The sequence below is a fragment of the Lingula anatina genome, chromosome 1 (assembly GCF_051362555.1).
Source record: "Lingula anatina isolate TDL-2025a chromosome 1, LinAna3.0, whole genome shotgun sequence".
NCBI classification, from domain to species: Eukaryota; Metazoa; Brachiopoda; class Lingulata; order Lingulida; family Lingulidae; genus Lingula; species Lingula anatina.
The window spans coordinates 5,636,889-5,660,386 of record NC_141767.1 but is presented as its reverse complement, the minus strand read 5'-3'; the positions used below and the strand labels follow the sequence as shown (position 1 = coordinate 5,660,386).

Genomic DNA, 23,498 nt, shown 5'->3' with positions numbered 1-23,498 from the left:
ACGATTAGATTTTAGGCTTGTTGAGCACGCAACACGTTTCCAAAGGTGAAAGCATAAGAAAATGTTTTACAGTGTAAACGACCTTGCATTTTTCTACCAGCATAATGGGATGGCTTTTTTACTTCAAAATAATTTCTGGTTTTCTGATGGGAAGAAAAAATAATAACGTAAATAATCATGAAAATCACGAGTCTCCTGTTTGGCCCGTCTTGCTCAACGCTACCTAGCGGGGTACAATTCTGTCTGTGTGTCAGCGTAGCATAAACAATCAGACAGGTGCGAACTTCAAACTTCGCCTGGAGATTTAATAAACATGTAGCCCAATTTAGGTGTTCTCTGGAACACTTTGAAAAAGGAAAACAGGTATGTATAATTTGATTTAATTTTTTGTACTCATTTATGGATACATTAAGATAGGAATTTCTAGAATATTTGAAGCAAATGGTAAAGCCCATGGATTTCTGTAAAGCCTAAAGGGATTGTCAAATTCCTGAGCAGCTCGGCAGGAGCGACTCTCTGTGACCTGAGTTTGTAGCCGGATGTGCCGAGATATTCGTCAGAAGTAGTTCTGGACACACGTATCTGCCTATATTTAAAAGTAACCAGCCTTAAAATAAATTATAAGAAAATAAAGTAATCGTAACTTTTAAGTTACACAAGTTGGATATCTGGATACCATGCCTTACTTATAATTAATAAGTTAGTTACTCTTTTACTGTTGGTTTGGATAAATGTAAGTCGTACAGTTGCAGTTTACACTGCAAAATACATAGCAATTTAAGCTTTGGAGTAATATTTGCAAGTTCTGTGTGACTTCTGGTAATTGAAGAGGCAAAATTTAATGAAAACCTCACTGCTACTGTAGACATGTAACAGTAGGGAGATCCTTGTAAAATATTGGATGGTTGCATAGTTGTCAATCGTACCACATCAGGCAGGACAGCTCCTGAGCACCTTTTGGTAATGTCCCACATCTCGTATTGATACATGAAAGTCAACCATGCAAACAGAGTTAACATTTGGGAGTATGTGAGTGGGTGGCCGGGGGGGGGGGGGGGGGGGGGGGGGGGGGGGGGGGGGGAGGGGGGGGGAAGGAGGGGGAAGGAGGGTAAAGGCATGGTACTGCCTGTTAATCACAATTTTTACCAAAAACGTGATTCAGCTCAAGTCATAGTATTATTATTATTTATTTGTTTTATCTAAAATGAAATATAAGTTTATGATAGAGTAACTTCAAATAACCCATTGTACACTCCCAGTAATTTTTTATCAGTTGAACTGCCAGTGAATGAGAAAATAGTTTCTATAGATGTGTATATTAGTTATGGTGAAAAATGTTCATTATTTTTCACCATATGTTTTAGTTCCTATAGTCCCACGTAGATCTGTACTTTTCCAGTAAACTGCCAATAAACTGTCAACCCTCTATGTAACAGACTGCTAGTCTTGAGAGATAACAATTAATAACTGCCTGAATAGCAACCAGGTGTCTGTAATTAAATACTTGTATAGGAGGTTACACCTATGAACCTTCTGGCAGTGGTATATGATGGCTAGATGACAGTATATATGAATATGGTGATTGCTGTACACACTTATGCTACTTTGACATGTGTGTGTTTTTTTTAATGTGCTTGTTTATTAGCTTGTTTATAAGTAGTGATGTATGAGAAACAGTTAATGTATTTTTTTCTAAGTTTGTATAAATCTAAAGGAGAAACTCACAAGTAATATTGTTCTCAGGATTGACATCAATCATTGCTTTATTTTGTCATTTTAATTATATATCTATTTATTTTTTCTATTTCATTCTGATTTAAATAGTTGTGTACTAGTAAGTACGAGTATAACCACCTTTGCAGACAAAAACAGAAAGAAAATTGAATTTTTTTATAATTTTGAAATTAATTGCAATTTTGTAAATTTGGCTATGGAACCTTCATCCTGTGGTTATTTTGCTAATGATTTTGACACAGAATGTAAGTACATGTGAGTGCAGTTCATAATGAGACTGATTTATATATTTTTTACTTTTACACAGGGTTAATTTATGATGCTGCCAATATTTGCCACACCAGGGTAAAACTGAGATAACAGGGCCACAAGCATGTCAGGATACTCAGACTTCGATCCTCTGCCATCTCTGAATGAGGGGGATGAGCGTGTGTGTCTGGCGGACATCTTGGCGATCCGTGATGGTTGTTTGACAGAGCTGGAGCTGTGGGCGGTATGTAAGGAGTGTTGTGAGGCCCTGAAATCACTGCACAGCTCCTCTGAGATGTTTCAAACCTTGTGCATCACTCCGGAGAGTCTGGCATTTGATGCTGCTGGAAACATATGTTTCTTGGATTTAAACACAGGTATGAATGATATGATAATATATTGATTTTTTTTTGATAGATTTATTCAGTTACTCATGAATTTTGATTTTTTTTAGTTTTGCATTGTCTTTTCATTTAATGTTAGAGCTAAAAAATATGGTTGCCAATTTTACCAGGGTCCTTTGTATTGTAACATACATATTCCAGTCATCATTATTATTATTTTTTAATATAAAAATATTTTTTCTTAAATTAGTTTAGACTTGGAGAACAAAACATTGCAGCCATTCACTGTGTTTAAAATTTAGTTTCTGAGCGAATGGTAGTAATTTTATTATTGTGTCTCTGGGTATAGGAGTTATTAAGCTCATACAGTTATAAAGTATTAAATAGCTGTTTATGCATGTCAAAAATGCTATGTAGTATTAGACATTTTGTATTACATATCAAAATACAAATGGTTTATAATTATTAAGAAATTATCCACCCATACATTAATTGGAAAAATTTGACTTTTACAGTTGCACAATGAAAAGTTAGCTTGATAGCATTATCATGTTTAGCCCTTTGTAAGCGTATTGTTGGTATAGAGAGAAGGAGGTTATTGTGGCTGCTCCCTAAGGTTACTGCTAGCACAGCTCAGTCTGAAGAGCAGAGAGCAAGCCAAATGTTTTGTGCTGTTTGAGGAAAGGCAAATGGAAACATAGGGGCAAACTGAGGAGCACGACCCAGGGTGGCCTGGGTAAATCATACCAGAGTTAGTGTTTGTCAAATAAACACGGAAAAACTACTCAGTGAATGAGGCTAGTTTCATAACATTATTAACGTATGATCAACCTATACAGCTTAGCTTGGCTTCCGAAGGTGATATTATCATAGTTGTACTATAACTTGTATGGAGTTCTACAGTGATGAACTACACACAGTATACTGGTATACAGGAGCAATACATTGATGCACTGTGAGCTGAAAGGTAAGAGGTATTTTGACAGTAAATACCATGTAACAAAAGCCCAGGGCTTATTATAGATTGATAGAAGCTTTGCTTGGTAAAGGCAAATATGTACATTAGTTTGCATTTTGCGTATAAAGAGACCTAGCCGTAGTTATGTTTTAACCTCTTGTGATAATGCAGTAATAAAAAAAGACCCTGGACTCTGGATAGCAGTGTGTGCTAAGCAAATTATTCTGTGTACCTGGACTTAATACTTTAGCTACTGTGCCATGGTTAGGGTTTATGGACAGTGTTTAAGTAACAGGCATGCCAGTAGCTGTTGACTTTGTTCTTTTCATTCAAAGAGAGGGATAAAACAGTTCTGTGTGTAAATTCTTGCTTCCTATGTATCAAAAGTCTTGGAATTTCAATATATTTTCCTAACATGTGCTTGCAGAAAGAAAAAGGTTAGAAAGATCAGGGAAGATAAAATGTGTTTTCTTATGTAGAACAACTTAGTTTAGTTAATGAGGTGGTTGTCAGTTGGATAAGTTGGATGTATCCAGATGTATCCAGATTAAGTTGTGTGGATAGGACTAAATATCTGAACTTAAATCAATCACTTTAAACTTTTGAGAGGTGAGTAGTAGAAGTGAGGATAGAATTTCAAAAAGATCATCTAATGGCTAATGTGTTGTTGTGCATAATTATTTGCTGTGCATTCAATATAATGTCGTTAATTAGGGATGAAAGGTCTTATAGTAAAATGAGGAAAGCTGAGCTAGTCTTGCTTTCAGTTTCCAGGAATCTTAATTTCCTGCTCTCACAGGGTTAATGTCTGAGTGTAGAGTTCTTTCCTGGACAGTATTTTATAACATTTAAATGGCAGTGCCATTGACAGAGTGCTTTTTAATGGACAGGCAAAGCCAAATTTCACTATGACTCGACACTGATTCACCCAAAAGTACAATGTGTTTTCATTTAATTATTTAAAAAAATTATTGGTTGCAGCAGGTTTTTGCAGTGCTGATATAAATTGTTGAATAGTGGACTTGCAGCATATGCAAGTTTTAGTTTTAAGTCATTGTCAGCATTACATTTAAGATGTATGAAAATTTAAGAGGTGATTTAGTACATGCTTTTCTGAGAAAACCTACTAATGTACCCACATGCTGATGTATTTTGACCAACAGAGGGCAGTTTGGTGTTGAGAGAAGTCTTGAAAGTAAGGCCACATGTCTCAGTGTATCAAATACCATGGCAGTTCATTATTTATTTGAAAGGCCATTGCGGCAGATTGTGTATTGAGCGTGCTACTTCACTTTTCTGCTTCAGATCCAGAGCAGCTGTACATTCCTCCTGAATATGACAAAGTTGGAAACTCATATAAGGTAAAGCACCAATTATTCATTAGATGTGAAATCATGGAAGTGGTTATGAGAACAGAGGTTTTGATGTTCTCATGTTCACTTTTTTTTTTTTTCAGTAAAAATTAATTGGGTGGAGGGTCAAAGGTCTTTTTTGTTTTAAGTAACTGTGAAATGGGTGGTATTAATGTGAAAAGGGCTTGCAAATGTGCAAAATATGGTTTGTTTTCTTAGCATGTAAAATTACCCAAAAAAATGATGAACTGATATTTTAACTCACTGGAAAAGAGCCAACATTTTGCTTGTTTGAAGCTAGCGGCTCTTCTGTTTTCAGTTGATTTCATTGATTCTGAATTTATAAATGTATAAGTTGACATAACTGCATCCACTAATCAATAATTTCTCTATTGTATTGTTTCTATATATTTTGTGTTGTAGGCATTCATTTCTCATGTCTCAATTCTGTAGTGTAATCCAAATTATAAACAGTTGAACTACTAAGTACTTGAGCAATATTGCAAGCCAGGCTTGCACAGAGCTGAATTCAGAATTCAAATCAATACTTGATTGTGGGTATTAATTACTTAAAGCTGAAGAATAAAAGGGAATTGCATGGTTATTGACATGTTTGGAGGAAAACGTGGCTGGTTGCACCAGTTTTCATCAGTTTGGAGAGAATATTGAGGGGGTCTGATGGTGGAGGTAAATGCTGTGGTAGCAGGATGCATATCTTTTAATATACAACCGACATAATTTCTTTCAGGATGCAAGCAACAACTAGGGAAGAATTTATGACAAACTCACTTCAACTTGGAGACATGCATTTTGACATGATTCAGCAGTCTCTAGGCCATATGTACGCATTAAATTGTGTTTTACCTCACATAAAGGATATTACATTTTCCCATCTTGCAGGCACACCTATTTTCTCTGGGGATGACAATGCTCTATGCAGCCAAATACAATGCCTCCTCCAGCAGCAAAGCCGGGAAACTGAGTAAGGAACTTAACGGAGTGCTTACGGGAATTACAACAGATGAGTACGACGAGCGAGCAGACTTGGACACTGTACTGAACAAATGCAATCACATGTTACAAGGGAAATCTGCTGCTAAAGTCTGCCTTGATTTGGCAGCCCTGGGAAAACTGGACATGTCAACAGAAGGTTGGTATGGCTGTTGTTACCATTAAGAAATAGTTCACATAATTATTTATTAGTATCTAGCTGATTTAAGGTGACGTGTTCATTTGATATTAAACTTGGATTATGTAGCCAGTGGTATTGTTTAAAAATCAAGCTTTAGAGCTCTTGTCAAATGTTACTTTTATAAAAAAAAAACATGGTGTCACCACAGTTTATATTGCCTTGAGGTATCCCTGTATTGTACAGTTGGTTTGGTTTCAGATCAGGTTCAGAATCAACAAACAACATTTTAGTTTGTGCAGCTTTTTGTGAAAATTGATACTATGGCTTATTGAATTTTCCATTACGCAATGGTCATTCTGTCTAATGTGAGGACTTATGTATATGTGTAGGTCAGGTCTATAGAGTAGTTTTGTGTAGGGGAGTTTAGGGTTATACAATCTGGTTATGTTAGTGGCTGGGGCGGGGACATACACAATTGTAATGGTAATCCTCGTTATGAAATGGAGGTACCAAGAGGAAGCAAAATAGAATGTTATTGGTTTAACTTGCACATAGAACAAATATTCTGGAATTGAGCTAGTGTTATTATTGCTTCCAAATATGAAATGTCCTATTTCCTTTATATTAATCTGTGTTGTTTGATTTCACAGTGTATTTCCAGTATGTAAAAAAAGCAATTTTGTATATGACTTCAGATGTTACTGACTCTCGTAAGTTGTTTTATTCAATAAACACACACACAATTATGGAATATGCATAAACATCTGTCAACTGTTTTTTTTTCTTGAAACATCACCAAAAAGATGCTGATAATGTGAAAACAGTTGACCATCTCATATTTGCCAAAATTATTCCCACCATGTTGTCACCCTAGCATCAATAAATATTGGACACAGTTTATGCCACTATGTGCATTTGTTACGTTAACAGTATTCACTGGCTTGAGGTTCTTATGCCATTGATTTTTGGATAACCACAGTGTGTTGGTTATATAGTACTGAGCTATGGATGTGTTTGCTTTCTTTTGTACACCTGTGTAACCTGCTGGAAAAATTGTAGGGTCAGTTGAATAGACAGGATGGCCAACTTGTTATAAATTTTGATATTCACACTGAGCTGAGAGAGGAGAGGAATGCCTGAGAACTTGCAAGACACCTTGTCTGCTCATTTGGTTTTTAGGAGTGCGGTTTTGTTAATGTATGCCATTTCTGAATTGCTGCCAGTATTTATAAGAGGTAGGGCTTAATTGAAAGCTTTAATATTTTGTTGGTTGTATTGTCCACTGGGCGGAGTGGTGCTTGATTTATATTCCTGACATAATTGATGGACTCAGTAAGTTACACACAGCAGTTGTCATGTTCCAGATAGTTTTCTTGTTAAAATTCCGTTATTCAAGTGATGTTTTGAGTTGACTATTGTGATGCTGTTCAGGGTGACTTACAAGTTCAGCTTGACACCTTCATTTTTAAGACAAAAGTTTAGAGAAGCGTATGTTCATAAATATATTTGATGGCAATCTAAATCAGGAAGTATGTTTTTCACTGGTCTTTATGAAAAATCTATAGTTTCTTAACAAGGACACTCATGTGTCTTTATAGTTATTATTGAAAACAAATACAGTCACCATATGTAGCTTGTCTATTTTCATAACCAGACAGCTTAATTCACAATAATTCAAAGAGATTTGGTATGTTTATTTACACAACCCTGATGTGATCTTATTATTTTAGGTGAGGACAGGACTTCAATCAGGTCCAGCCAGAGTGAAGGGGAGGTTGACCAACCCCAGGTGTCTGGGCTCTCTCCTTACAAAGGCTCTGGACTTATCAGACCTCAGCCATTCAAGTCGAGCCCAGAAAAAAACAAAAGATCCTCCTCCTCTAGCTCAGGATATGTTGGATCTAGTGAAAGTACCACTCCACCTAGAAGCGTGAAACCTGCATCAATAACGTCCAGTTTGATGTCCACCCCAGCCCGGGAGAGCACCTCGGACAAATTGACCAGTACTAATTCAGTCTCAGAACCAGACAGTCCCGGAACTGCCACTTTACTCAGAATGAAAATGAGCTATGCAAAGAGTCCAGAGAGGAGTCCACGTGACAGTAGTTATAATAAAGACGATGTATTTTCATCACCAAACCAAAGAGTCAAGTACAATTCTGTGTTTAGAAATCGAGAACAACAGTTGTTCAGTTCATATAGGAGTCCCTATTCCACCTCGTCAGCATTTGGCACTAGACCATGGAATACTCCAAGTCAAGTAAAACCCATTGCCTCATATGGAACACCTAAGAAAGAAGAAATCTCAGGAAACAAAAAGGTAAAGACTTATAATTTTGTATCCTATGTTTTTATCACATGGTGAAGTTAAGATTTTTATTTTGATATTTAGATTGAAGTTAAAGGTACCATCTTAATTCAGTGAAGTTTTCCTGATTAAATTTGATTATTTTAAACATAAAGATTTAGTCATTCATATAGTCACTGAGTTTCAGCCAAATAACACAAGCTGTATCTATATTTATTTGTGAAGAAAGTATTTATAAAGAAAGAAAAGCAAAGCAAGAGGGAAATTTGACATATGTTAACATCATTTTTTCTTGTAATATATCATCTGTAAATGGTGTTCATTTTGGACCAAAAAACTGGATTTTCCTGGGATAAATGGCAGCTTTCCATACTAACCAATGATAAAATAATCCCTTCCAACATTCAAAATGAGTCCCTTTGGTTTTTATAAAAATCCGAATTGCATTTTAAAAAAATAAATAATTAATCTGACTCATATTTCTTCTGCTGGACTCAAAACTTACTAAATAGAAGTGATGAGTATTGTTAAATAATCTGGCTATGCAGTGTTGTTGCCACGGTAACCTGCCCCCCTCCCACAAAAAATACTTTGAATCTGTAATTGTCTGATGTGAAAAAAGATTTCTATTAAAACACAGTGGCTTCATCAAATGTTTGCTCTTCACACTCCATATCAGTTTAGGGTAAACAACAATTGGTGTTTTTATTCTAATAGACATTTTAAGCTCAGCAAGATAAACACATAAGTCATTTTTTTCTTTTCAACACAAAATAGCTCTGTAAGGATAAGAAACATGAGACCCAATAATAGTATTTACTGAATAGCGTCATACAAAACCATTTCTGAGCAGATGTAATGTAGTGTAGGGCAAAGAAAACAAGCAGCATAATGGAAGGTAAGGATAGTGGTGGTGGCGTAGCACAAAGCGTACCTCAGCTTATGTTTATGGCTATCTAAAAAACAAAAGTGGGCTGTGCTCTTACAGGCTATCCCTCTGAGAACGCGTTGTGAAATTGAATGCTTTTTGTAGGAATGCAGCTCAAATTGTAAGCAGTATGTTGCCGTGGTGTCATGTTGAAACTAGGTCACTAACTGTAGTGTAGTGAATGGAGAGCTTTGTAGTCAAAACTTTTGCACTTTTGGATTGTGACTTTTATCAAGGGAATGATATGCCGATGTGTCAAACGAAATGAAGAAATATGGCACCCATATGACAATGAAGTTGAATACCAGAGGTATATGTTTAAAACTCTTATAAATTATGGCTAAGAAGCAAGTTGCAAACGTGTGATTCATAAAGGGTGGGCCTATTTTACAACATTGCTTTGTTTCATTCAAATGTGTTTGCATTTTCCAGATGTTTTTTTTTTCAAATTTTTTTCAACCCTGGAAGTGTCTTTGGTGCCCAGAAAGATGTGAATCGTATCTTGTGCTAAATGTTGTCAACATTGACTCCATGTGTTTTCAGAGCCAAACTTTAGAAGTAATACTGGAGAGGTTGAACTGTTGCATGCAGGAGCATGAGCTGTGGGCCGTATGCAGGGAGAGTGTACTGGCACTACAGAGAGCTAGGCTCAACCTACGTGAGTACAGTTTACTCCTCAGTCGTTGAAAATGGCATACCAAAATTCCCAAATTACAGCTCAACTCAGTATGGTAGCACTCAGTTTATTGCAGGAAAGGATTTTTGACTTGATTTCATGAAAAAAAACTGTTTGTTTGTTAGAGCATTATCCTTTTACATTTTGATGGCAGTGAGGTGAGAGGTGAATCATGTTTGTTCAAGCTAGTGCAAGCTTTGCATATTTTTATTCTTGTTGAGTGCATTTGTGTGCATAAAAGAGGGACATTTATAACCATTGTTCTGTTGTGCCTTCACATTTTTGTCATGATCTCTTGCTTTTGCTAAAATCTTAGCCACTTAATAGCGAGTTGTTGTCTAGTTCACTTCTATCTAAACCAAGCAAAAATATTTTTGATTGGTCTTTTAATTTTTCTGTCCATTCACTCATTTCTAAGTCTCCTCTATCAGATGTAAAATTTTGTTAAATTCTACATAATTTTCACATTTGCATATTTTTTATTTTTCTTTTGTTTATTTTTCTCTCCATTTACTGACTTCTGAGTCTCCACTATCAGATGTAAGATTTGTTAAATTCTACATATTTTTCACTTCACTTCACGATTTGCATAATGTTTATGGATAATGGTTAAGGATAATGTTTTTTTTCAGCCCTGTATATTCACTTGTCCACTGTCCTCATAGAAGAATCAGGCCAGGTCAGTTTTAAGACAGTGGACAGTGAGGCCGAACTGGAGGTCATCTACCTGTCTCCAGAACTGAAGGAGAAAGGCGTGGTCAATGAACAGGTGAGTGATTTTATGAATTAGATATGAGCCTTTTTTATCCAAATTACAGAGTTCTTAGGTTTTTAATTAGTTTCTGATGGGTCATAGATAGAACACTTGTTGAATAAGAAACTGTTGATAGCTGTCAAGAGTATATTTCTTGACAGAGGAGCCAGGTACTATAAATTTGGCTTTGAAAGAGATATTGTTAAGTCTTGTGGTGATAAGGACCATTTTCTGCTTATATGCCCATAGTGTAACCTATTTTAATACTTGCCTTTAAAATTATAAATATTTATTTGGCATTCAGAAAAGTGTCTTTCGTATATAAAAGTTTTTTTTTTTTCACTATTGGTGAATGGAATGATAGGATAAATGGTATTAGTTGGTTTAATTGAATCATATTTTGTAAAAAAAAATTCTAACAGAGATTGAGCTTGTCCTCATGCATGGTCACACATGAGTTCACAGCATAATTTTACTGTAAATTTTATTCCAGACCTGTGTGTTTGGCCTGGCTGCCGTGCTGTGGTTCTTGTCCTCTTACAAACTGCCCGCAGACAGCTTCCCTACCTTCAGTGAGGAGCTAGAGCAGCTGTTGACGTCTATGGCAGAGGCCAACCCTGTGGTCAGACCCAGCCTAACTAGCATCTTACAGGTAAGAAAATGCTCAGAGTTGGCAATTTTTAGCCAACAGAGCAACAAAATAATTCAGATTGCAAGTCATTGTTGTAACAGATAAATAGAATCATGTATCATTGTATGCCCTCACTTTCTGGTTCAAACATGCTCGAAATGTCACTGACTAGCTGCTTTTCCTTGAAATTTACGAGCATGACGTTATTTATGTTACACTGACCCTGCACAATGCATTTAAATATGCTGAAATGTTCTGTTGTTTCCACAGCTGTGCAATGCTCGAACTGGTTTAAATGATTTGCCGTCCCAAGAAGTATGCCGAAATATTTACAAGGATGCAGAACTTACAGAGGCCTTTAGCAGAAATAATGTAAGTTTGCAACAAAAGCAGAAAATTTATTTTTCCCAGAAAAGAAACACCATTTAACCTTGTAAAGAAAATCAATAAACTGATCAGTAAAGTGTTTGCAGGAAATCCAAAGAATTGGTTCAATGTACAGTAGATCTCGGGTTACCCTTTGTAGCTGTAAATAAGTGCTTGTTAAAAGTACACATGACAAAATGAGACGATTGGTGAAAAAAGGGAGGGTAGCTTGTGTAAATTACATGTAATTGTAATTGTAAAGTTCTGTCAGTATTTACAGAATTTAACCTTGTTCTTCATCAATCTAGCTGGATGCATTAATTTAAATCGGTCTACTATTGCTGAGGTTTGAACACTATGTATCAGAGAATTAGGTGATGTCCTTACAGCAAAAATATTGTGATGCTAAGAATCACCTGCAGACTCACTTTTACATCTGTCTGTAGCATTTGAATAATAATAATAAAAATTAATTTGAAAAATGATGATTTCCATTGATATTTTTTAGGTATGGGTGAATGAATCTGTAAAGCAAGAGCTGGATACTGCTAAAGCTAACATATTGGACAGTATCAGATCTGAGGATACCAGAAATAATTTGAAACCTGTAAGTACTGGATACATTCTGATAAGCAAGTTTCTGTAGTTGATGGAAAAAAGCAAGACATCATATAAATGTACATTCTGTACATGAAAAAAAAATTCAATAAAAAGCTATGTTACAACATGCTAAGTAAAAGCAGTTTATAGTATTTTATTTGATATATCAGGGATAAAACAGCAAAAAGAAAAAAAATGCTGCATGTTTATAACTGCTATATTTTCTTTGCTGCAATGTAGGTTACAGCTTCCACAGAAGTTTCTCGACCAAGGCCAGTCTCTTTACATGATCGTCTTATGACAGAGATCCAAAACCCAGTAAAGAAGCTGAGAAAGGTGCATGTTCTGTACATCATATCTGTCTGTATTCTGTGTTTCATATGTGTACATAGTGTTTGTATCGGAGATAATTTTGTTCTGCTTCACTGTAGTTCAGACAGGGAAGGGAGAGGGTGTCTGTTTTCATTGATGAAATTTAAGGTTTAGAATGCAAGAAAACCAAAAACAAAAAAAATACTGACTTTTATGAGATATTATTTTATAACAATCGTTATGTCAAGTGTTACTATTATTTTGCAAATGGGAAATGTAAAGTTGTTTGATGTTAAAAGAACATTGTTTGGAGAAGCTTGAAAAAATGAGGAGTGTATTTACATACACATTAAACAAAATCTACTTCTCTTCCAGTCTTCCAGGCCAAAGGAATTTGACATCAGGACAGTGTTCCTCACACACCCAGAACTGCTCCAAGGTTTGAAAAGAGTGACAGGAAAACCTGCCAATACAGCCACAGCAAACACCTCCAGTAACAGTAGTGGTAGTCCCTCTGGTCCAGTCATGTTCAGACAGAGTCCAGGATCAGGGTTTGCATCTGTTGGAGAGTCCCAAGCCACTGGTGGCCATATTGGATTGGGGGCACCTTCACTTCCCACAGGGTCTGCCTTTCACCCAGTGGCACAAGAGCCCAGAATACCCAGTGCCTTTAGTTCCCCAGCCACACACTTTAGTCCCATTGTTCTTACACAGGCACCATCTCAGGTGAAAGATGGGTCTGCCCAAGCTTCTTCAGGGGCTCCTGAGAAGTTAAAACCCCTTGCTGTCCCCGCGTCTGGGGCAGCAGCCAAGAGTGTGTCTCCTGGAGACAAGGAGAAGGCCCTAGCAAAGAAAATGAAAGAACTGAAAAAGAATCTCATTAAGAATATGGCCCCTGTTAATTTTGCCATGGATATTGAGAAAGAAGTGCAGGAAGAAGAGACTGAGGGCAGCAAAGAGCCACAACAGGCAGATACAAAGCCATCACAACCACCACCACCACCAACAACAACAACTGGCCATCCTTTGCCTGTGGCGCCACCTGCTGTAGGAGTTCAAGGACAGTTCCAGACAGCCTCTCCACAAAGTCTCCTCACCCCTCCCAGCCAGTTCCAGTCAGTACCACCCAGTGGGCCAACTCAGGGCCAGGGTAACTTGCCAATGTCCCTACCAGCAGTACAGATGGGTGCCGGGGGACTGTTCCCTGTGTCATTTCAGATGGTACAGGACCCTAACACTGGGCTGTATCAGTTTGTTCCTGTGGCAGTGCCTGTGGCTCCGGGCACACAGGGCCCCATACAAGGAAATACTGCTGCACCAATTGTTCCCAATGCACCACCAGCACCCCAGAGTTCAATTTCTGGACCCCAAGTCGGTGAGAAACCTAGCTCTGCAGAAACAGAGTCAAGCAAAAAAAGTTCCCAGGAAAAGGAGAAAAAATCTTCAAAGACTAAGAATGACAGTAGTTCTAAACACACTAGTAAGGATCAAGGGGGTGGTAAGGAGACTGAAAAAGAAAAAGACAAGGATAGCAACAGTAAAGTAAGAACTCCTAGAGATTCATCAAAAACACGAACTAGAGATTCATCACAAACTAGGCTAAAGGAGTCATCTCAAACAAGAAGCAGAGATAAATCAAAAACCAGGGAAACTGGGACAAGCAAGGAGAAAAAGGAGGACAGCAGTGTGGCCAAAGCTTCTAACAAGAGTGGAGTTAGCAAGTCAAAAGGACAAGCTCCAGAACCACCACCAAAACCAGGAGGCACAAAATCAAGCCACAGTGATTCAAAAGCTAAAACAGATTCCAAACTTTCACCAAAGAAAACTAAATCTTCAGAGGATGTCGGGTCTTCTAAACATAAAGACTCATCTAAATCAGCCAGCGAGGACAAGAGAAAGGCTTTGAAAGAAAAAAGTCTGTCTGAAGAATCAGGAGTGGTGACGTCAGTCACCAGTGATGAAGAAGCCTTAGCTAAGGGAGTTAAGAGTAAAGGAGAAAACTTGCAATCTGGACAAAATTTACAAACAGGTCAGAATGACGAGAATGTGGTTCAGAATGGAAACCACAAAAACTCTCAGAGCCCACAGAAACCTATCCGAAAGGGTAGAAAGTCATCATCAGAGGTGATACCAGAACAGAAGCCAACTTGTGAAAGTTCAGCAAAACCTCAGAAAGGAATTCTAATTAAAAATGACACTGAGATAGAAAACAATGCACAGTCAATCAATCCTCTGCAGTCAGCAACCAATCAGAACCATCGTAAACTGTCCAAGGGGGAAGTAGTCACATCATCTAATGGTGGTGTCCCCTCTCCAGTCCCGTCCCCGTCTCTGTCCAAGGACAGTGGGGTGAGTGGGTTGTACAGGGGGTTCACAGGGGACCCTGCCCTGATGGAGAGGCTCCTAGGACAAGATGGACGACAACAGCAGGTGGGGAAGGTGATCCACCTGATAAGGGAAGAGTTTGCCTTTGATGGCTATTTGGAAAATGGTGTGGAGGATGTTGCCATGGGTGAGTGCTGTTACTGACAAAATAAGCTGGATTTATTTTATTTTCTTAAATGATGCAACATGAAGTAAGAAGAGATAAGTATTTTATTTATAATTTTTGAATTTACAATTTATTATTTATAATTTACATACATGATATATTGACAGTAGCCATGTTTATCAAAGTTTTGCCAGTAGTGAGCATGATCTTCAATGACCCCATAAATTACAACACCAAAAAATGAACTTTCATGCTGTTTATTTATTTCACAGCTGACTATGTGTGCTCTCTTGCCAACTTGAAGTGGGAGACATTCAGCAGTGCTATCTCAGAGAAGTACTGTGACCTGTTCTGGCAGGAGGATCTCCTCACCAAGCTCTATGAGGCAGTGAATGGGAAGGCACCTAACAAAGCACAGAGGTGAGCTAGGTTATAGTGTAATGCCCTTTCAGCATTTTGAAATTTTCTTATTGTATTATTATTATTATTTTTTTTTTTTTTTTGTGTGTGTGTGTGTGTGTGTGTGTGTGTGTGTGTGTGTGTGTGTGTGTGTGTGTGTGTGTGTGTGTGTGTGTGTGTGTGTGTGTGTGTGTGTGTGTGAATGCATGCATGTGTGTGCATGTGATCTGGTCCTGCTGACCAATACATTATCTGACATCCAGAAACTTATACTTTTGTTTAATATATTTAAGCCTAAAAGTTGTTTGAGAATTAATTACTGTTGACTATGGCTCTTTGTTTCCATTTGCTACTTTATAATACTAAATTGAACATCAGTGGGTCCCAAGACTGTTACAGGCAATTAGATAACTGAAATTAAGAGTAATTTAATTGTTTTCAGTTCTGCCAACTTGACCTCCCCCACAGCCAGGGTGCTGAGTGTTGATGTTCCCAATGGAAACCAGAGTCCCAGGACAGCTGCCATGTCTGCCTTCAGACCAGTCAGGCTGGGGGACAGAGAGCGTATCATCCCAACTGACCACCGGCTACTCAGACCTCGAGCCATGCGCTTGCCGTACACTGACACCTCCGACTCCACTGACACTGAGCACTATTATGACAGACACAGGAGGAGGTTCAGGAAGAGACACGAACTTGATAAGGGGAAGAGCTCTTCTATGCATAATTTAATGGAGGAAGCAATGGCGGAGGCTGCTGCAGAGGGGACATTGGTGAAGTCACACAGTCAGACTGCCTTGGATGGAGCTAGGTCTGATTCTGAGGCCAGTGAAGGTAGACGTAAAAGGCAGACCACCTGGGTGCTAGAAGCTCCAGGAAAACCCAAACTGATCCATGTCAAGGGCTCAGAAAGTGACACTGACCATATTGAAGCTGCCCTGTCATCCACACTACAGTCAGTGTCAGATTCTGAGAGGCGGAAGTCCTTGTCGGAATCGTTTAAGTATAACAGTGAGAGAAAGGACTCCATGAAGCACTGGGAGTCTGACTCCAGCACTAGCGTCAGTGGGAGTAGAAAGAGAATTCTGTCCCAGTCAAAGGTGTTGACCAGGGAGGGGAGCGTATCGTCTGTACACAGTGACCATTCAGCTGGACATCGGTCAAGTGAAGGTGGAGCCACTTCTGCGGCTGAGGGGTGGTCAGGCAGTGGTGGGGATAAGATGAAGAAGAAAGCAAACATTGTGTATTACTATGCTGATGTGGCTGGGAAGTACAATACTATGGTGAAGTCTATTGTGAATGAACTGGTAAGAAGTTGTGTTTATTTTGGACTTTAATTTCTACTTATAGTACATTTGCTAGTGCTATTGGTATTTGTTACTTGATGGTTATGAAGAATACCAGTGTTGTTGCTACTGTTGTTGTTGTTGTTCTTCTTCTTCTTCTTCTATTCTGCTTCTTCTTCTTATTATTATTATCATTATTTTGCAATGTCTTCTGATACAGGCAGATGATAGTGTTTGAAATCAGTGAAATATCCTATGTCATATTTGTTTGTTATAGGGATCAGCAAAGAAAGAAGATCTCATGACCAAAATGGCCGAGATTGATCAACAAATAGCGTATGAGCTAAAAATGAAGAAGAAAACTCAAAAATATTACAGCAAGTTACTGGATGCAAACAAAAATCACAAAGGTAATTGCCATTCAAACTGTCATTAGATGACTTTCAAAGTAAGGTTTTCAAGGGTTATTTGGCAAAGGTCAGTTCATTGTATTAAGTAGGTAATTTGCCTCAGTTAAAAGCTCAATAAAAATTTATGTACTAATGCTATGCGACTAGACATTTAGCCATCACACCACATGCATCTGTTGTCATTACTGCTGTTGTTAGTTTGGTCATTTTTATGTCTCTTCTTTTGACAGCTTTGCTGCCTTGTTCATCATTAATCTTAGTCCTTTGTAAAAGAAGTTCAAATGAGTAAAACTCTTCACATTTAGCTTCAGTAAGTGAATGTGAGTATGATAATTTGGGTAATTTCAGCTACCCCAGAACAGCGCACCATGCTGACCCGTGTGTCCAAACAGATTGCCGAGATGAATGACAAACTCTCCTTACTGGAGGAGGCAAGAAAACATCTGGATGTAAGTTTTATGAGCAATTGGCATTGGATCAAATAGGAATATTCTATATATACCCTTTCACTTTTGTAACAAACTTTGGGCAGAACCCGTTTTGATCTAATTTGTTTAATAGTGCAAGAAAATTGGACTTAATTGCCAGTTTCACATTTGAAATTTTTGTTTTCCTAGGATATCCAAACAAATGATATTTTAGGGGGGGAAAGCAGACCTGTCTACCAAAAACGACTTTTGTGTGTTTGTGTGATAGAGAGAGAAAATGAAGAGAAAAAAAGTAAAAACAACAACCACAATTCTGATTCCAGATGCTGTATGCAGAAAGCCAGGGTCTGGCCCTGAACTACATGTACTCATTTGCCCAGTGTTCCCCGGGGACCCTGGAGCTACAGTGGGGGCCAGACAACCCCTTACTACAGATCCAGGTCATCAGGGACCCAGACGGCACAGAACAACAGCTGGTCCAGGCTGGCACTCCACTGGGACTCATGGCTTTCTTGTTTGCCAGGTGAGTGAATTGTATATGAATTGTATAAGATGTATATGTAGGTTATCTATACTATGGGTGGTATTATCATATTTCTTGTACTACTTTCAAACAGTATGTGTTATGCATGAAATATATTCAGTTTTACAATGTAGGTGTCACTGTAAATGCATAACCACAAAATTGATTTTCAGTCATTGCTAGTTATGTTATTAAAACCGTAAATATTTAGTAGCTTTTCCTAGTATTTTCATAAATTATGTACCATTGAAATGTGACATAATAGATGTTCTATTTTGTACCAGCACCGCCCTCTCGAAGAGCTACATCCATCATTTATTCTACTGCTACCGCTACATGGTGACACCTGCACAGCTGCTGGAGTTTATTACGGAGAAACTGAGTGCAGCAACTTCTAGGTATGCTATTATAGCTGTTCCTGTTCAGAGAAACTAAAATGTGATAAAATATGTACACAGCATATCCAAGATATCCAATGAATATACTGTTATTATGAGTCTGTACATATCTGTCTTTCCGTATTTTATGGAAGTTTTTTTTATATTAGGCAACTTGAAAAATAACAAGTTCTGCTAAGATATCAGAAGTATTGTTAATTAATGAAAGTATATATTTTTCTTATCATCAATATTTTATCTTGATCTAGACCAGATGATGAGAATGCAGAGAAGGTCAAGCAGCGTGCCATTGATTTGCTATATGTGTGGATGGAAGGCTTTTACAACATTGACTTCAAGCATGAACCTAGTGTTGCCAGGATGTTGAATCTAGTCATCACAGAACAGGTAAGGCTGCCTCACTAGGCTTTTACAACATTGACTTCAAGCATGAACCCAGTGTTGCCAGGATGTTGAATCTAGTCATCACAGAACAGGTAAGGCTGCCTCACTAGGCTTTTACAACATTGACTTCAAGCATGAGCCCAAATGAAAATCATACATGCAATTTCAGCACATAAGAAAATTAATACACATAAATGTACACATTACTGTGGTGCTACAATCTTACTTTATGATAATTATCAAATAATAGTTAGAAATGATGAAGTGATCTATGGATGAATTCAAAACTGTTGCTTTTCTCTATGTCATTCAGGTTCAGAGTTGTAGAAGTACACTTGCCAGGAAGTTATTCGTTGTTGTCATTGTTCTGACATATGAATATCACTTTGATATAAAATAATATATTAATTACATCAGATACAAATGTAGTTAAATTAAAAGATTAAGCAAATTTATGATTTAATTTTTAGAATATAATATCTAATCAGATGTTCTTGTCTTGTTCTGTATTCTAGGTATTACCAGATGAGCCAGACTCAGATGGTTTACTACAGCTAATAGAGACCTGTAGACAAGGCAGGCACAGGGACATGGCTGTTACTGATGCTCTCAGTTCTGAGGATGTGGAATTAGAGCTAGTGCATGAAGATGAGTCTTCTCCAACTAAGGTAATGAAAAAATACACAATTTTTTCAAAATTTTTGTTGACAGCTATAGTTGATTAAACATGTTCTCATTCTCCTGTCAACGGATGGGTTTTTCTGAAAGGTTTTAAGAGTTAAAGAATCTTCTAAGGTATTTTATTTTTAAAAATTGATGAATTGCAGTGGGAGTTTGTGAAGGCAGCCCTGAGCCTGGGTCCCAAGACTCCATCCAAACCCAAGACAGGCCTGATGGCATGCCTGGAGAAGAAGAAGAAAGAGACCATGGGGGATGTGTATTTCCCTGCAGTGGCCAGGAAGACTGATGCCTTCACTCTTGGAGACTACACCTCACAGACACTGGCAGAGCAGTTGACTTTGGTAGAGCAGGTCAGTTGTTGTCTTGATGGTGAAACAGGTAAAACTGATATTGAATTGAAGTGGGCAGATGACTCATCTGTAACTGAATGTGGGCACAGATCATATCTATAATTGAATTGGGTACATAACCCATCTATAATGAATAACTGAAATGGATACATAACCCGTCTATAATGAATAGAGTGTTCAGTCCATATGAAACTGAAATGGGCTCACAGACCATCTTGAATTTTCTACATATCGAAACATTTCTAATTTATTATTGCTAATATGCTATCATGTGTATGATTTCTACTATGAAATACATATTGCATCAATTGTGTGTGATAATCTCGTATTTATTTAGTGTTTGTACTTGTTTTGTAGACTTTATTCCAACAAGTCCACCCAGTACATTTCCTGAACACCAGGGCTCAGGGGATAGGAGTGTCTCTGGCTAATGGAGGCATGATCACCAGTGCAGCCTCAGTGCAGAGGTAAGACATTCCTGGATGAATCATACTCTGTAAACAAGTCAATTCTTAATTAGTTTATTTAATTATAAGGAATGTTCATAAGGAATGTTCGTTAAGGTTTTATATTTATTGATATTAATGACATCAAAGTTATTTTTGCCTACTACAATTAAGGCTGAACACTGTTCATAATATATATTTGCATATCATTATTGACACAATTCAAATGTATAGAATAATTTTATCAAAATGTCATGTGTAATTTATGTTCTAATAAGAGAAATTGCAGTAATTTTGCTATGTATTTAGGGTGGATTAAAAAAATACCCTGTACTGTTGACTTAAATAACCCACCATTTATTGTGATCATTTTCTCTGTACAGGTTAAACCTGGATGAGGTTCAGAGTAGCAGTCTGTTTGCTGGCTCCTATGTTCAGGATGCTGTGATACACACCCTGATAGAGTATTCCCAGAGTATATCATACTGGGTGGCTGCTGAACTAGTCACCTGCAGCTCCTCTAAGGTAGGGAATGATCTGATGTAAGCTAAATGGGAATGAATTTCTTCTGGTGATATACTTAACTTGTGTTGTACAAGAAATGCCTTGTTTGCAATGTATTTTGAAAATACAGATGTGCTAGTCAGTATCATTTTTTTCATTTTTTAAATATTATGGGAAATATTAATAATTATAATTACAATAATTTTCTGTGTTTGAGCGTGTACAAGTATGCCAGTTCAGTAGGGTGTATGCATCATACTATGTATTCTGTGCTTTTACTTTATAAGAAGGGCATAATAAACAATATTTTCAGAGTCAAATTGCCCTGCTGAGCAAGTTCATCCACACAGCCAAAATTTGCCACAGTATCAGGAACTTTGCCACCAGTATGGCCATACTGGATGGTCTAGAAAACTTGATAGTCAGACAGCTGCCTGTAAGCAAGCAATTTCTTCTGTCTTGAATCCCATTGTTCAAGCAATAAGTATTAGTTTATTGTATTTTGGTAATTTAATCAAAGTATTCAATTTGTTAAATAGATTTCGTTTGGTTGCTATCATGTTCACTTTTAACAATTTTCTATACATATTTAAAACATATTTTTGTTGAACCTAGGTGTGGCGCCACCTGCCCAGTAAAAGTGCTGCTATAATGGAGGAGCTGATCAATGTGAAGGTTAGAAACAATTACCAATACTCATTGTGTTAAATGTTTTTCATCTTTTTTTTTTTTTTTAATTTAAAAGATATTGTTAGTACAACAGGCACAGTTGCACAGTTTGACATATCAAGAATGTTTCACAAGTTATAAATCATGTTCTAGGTATTTCTGAAGAGTGACAGCCTATGTCTGCTACAGACAGATGAAGACAGACAAGTTCCCACGATTCCCTGCATCATCCTCTTCCTGCTCCACATACAGCAGCTGGAACTTGGAGGGTTTACTCTTGCCAATGGAATGTACAAATGGTCCAAGATGAGGTGTGTTTCTGCTTTAGCAATCAAAATGAAATAACCCAGAATTTTTTAATTATATTACAGGATTTTATTAGATTGAGGTTATTTACTTTAAAGCATAATTTTTTTATTCTTTAAATTATTTAAATCATTTTTTATCCTCTTTTATGTTTATATTGCAAGTTTGTGTACGTATGAAATTGTTACTAAATAGATAACTTTGTTCTGTATCAGGTCTATCGCCACAGTTATTGATCAAATTAGGATTTTCAAGAAGCAAACATATCCCTTTGAGCCAAACAGAGAGCTTCAAGAATCTTTGCGAAACCGCATGCTGGAATACAGCGAGCATGACTTGCATGCACTGGCCGCACAGCATGAGACCAATTTTCACAAGATTTCCTCGGGAAAACTGCAGGGGGCTTTCAAAAAGATGAAAGGAAAATTTGGAAGTGGATAGTTGAGCAGTTACTGTAGTTAATGGGTAAAGCTTTAATTTGCTTTGGACATTTCTCTTTGGTACATCTGCCTTGCCAAAGTAAAAATTAAAATGAAGATTAAGACCCATGTAAAATAAACATTTTACATACTTCCATGAAAAGAAATGCGATAAAATATTTTTGTTTAATAGACCAGCGAGAATGAAATGAATGGTGTAAATTGAAAAATGAGGTGGTTGTGTGCGGGATAAGATACCAGATTTAATTTAATGAGACTAACAACTTGTAAAGTAGTCTTCTACTCAAGTAGACAGTGCATTTATATATTTTTCTACTTATATATTTAAAACAGCTGCCTTTAATTTGATGAATGATATCTTTATTTACAGTTCTAAGTCATTTAATACTCATATTATTGATAGTTTGTTATTTTTGTTATGTTCAAATACTGAATGCATTTTTTTTTAAACATTGTACATTTTTTGTGCAAATTGTTGAACATGGGTCCAATTAAGTCACTCATATCAAGACAATTCCGAGCCAAATTTTCTTACTTTTATATACCAAGAACATATGTAAATTTTGTAGATACAGTGGAAATAACATATCTTTCCTTTAACTTATATTCTTAGTTTTTTCCAAAATTATGACAGCTGTGAGAAGAGTCTGTATTTTTGTCGTTTAAAGTTCTGATATATAGCTTTTGCTGTATTGTACTTGTAGTATACAGGGTATGTTGGCCTTTTCTCAGGCTGTGGCTAAACCATGTGATTTATGTTTGTGCTCTAAGCAGCTTGCAATCTTAATGTCATGTAGGATCTGTTATCAGTTACTTTTTATGCATACAGAAGTTAGTTGTTTACATTATATTGGCCTTTAGTAGAGGATTTGATTACACAATTTATTATTATGGTGTAATGCATCTTATTGATGCATCAACCTTCTTTGCATAGCTTAGAATAATGATCTGACTGGTATATCTGTGTAAAGTAGTTTTGATACCATTATGCCAATGTTCTTTGATATACTCATTCTGTGAACAAGTATCATGCAGCTTTTAAGAGAAAGCAATGTGCACTCGAAGCTGTGTAATTATTTACTGGTTGTGTAATCTTTATTTTTTGAAATAATATCTAAATCATCAAATAAAATATATACTAAATTAAAACATTTGTCATTTTTTTCTCTTGGAGACAAATACTGCCTCCGATAGACAAGATTACTCAGTTTGGCTAACTGGGCTGTAATGTGTTGATGGATAGCTGATCTTTGGCAGTAACACCCAAAACTTTGCATTTTCTTTGAATGGCCAGATATCATTTAGTTTAATTTCAGCTGTTGAAACTCGGTCATTAGGCATTCCTAACCTTCTACTTGTAAATTTAGAAATACTTGGTTACAACTGCAGCAGTAAAAAAAAAATGTCCAAACGTGAACCAAACAAAAAAATCATAATAT

General features: G+C 37.0%; 1 protein-coding gene across 3 annotated transcripts; it reads left to right on the top strand.

The window, feature by feature from the left end:
• The first annotated feature begins 217 nt into the window (after positions 1-217).
• LOC106176541 (kinase non-catalytic C-lobe domain-containing protein 1) lies at positions 218-23,208 on the top strand. 3 transcript variants are annotated; one of them, XM_013558973.3, is made up of 27 exons: positions 218-363; positions 2,042-2,360; positions 4,591-4,646; positions 5,538-5,787; positions 7,500-8,089; positions 9,549-9,663; positions 10,314-10,450; positions 10,929-11,087; positions 11,337-11,438; positions 11,941-12,039; positions 12,273-12,368; positions 12,720-14,856; positions 15,108-15,255; positions 15,677-16,541; positions 16,798-16,930; positions 17,279-17,379; positions 17,682-17,881; positions 18,166-18,279; positions 18,528-18,666; positions 19,179-19,331; positions 19,491-19,694; positions 20,052-20,161; positions 20,524-20,665; positions 20,958-21,080; positions 21,260-21,319; positions 21,467-21,624; positions 21,835-23,208. In XM_013558973.3, the coding sequence occupies exons 2-27, from the start codon at positions 2,108-2,110 to the stop codon at positions 22,058-22,060; spliced, it is 6,870 nt and encodes a 2,289-aa protein (XP_013414427.2). In that variant the 5' UTR covers positions 218-363; positions 2,042-2,107; the 3' UTR covers positions 22,061-23,208. The 3 variants fall into 3 exon arrangements, 2 of the variants coding, with proteins under 2 accessions (XP_013414427.2, XP_013414428.2); XM_013558974.2 differs by lacking the exon at positions 218-363 and adding an exon at positions 507-598; XR_015332210.1 differs by lacking the exons at positions 19,491-19,694; positions 20,052-20,161; positions 20,524-20,665; ... (2 more) ...; positions 21,467-21,624; positions 21,835-23,208 and having other exon boundaries at positions 18,528-18,755.
• Positions 23,209-23,498: the final 290 nt, after the last annotated feature.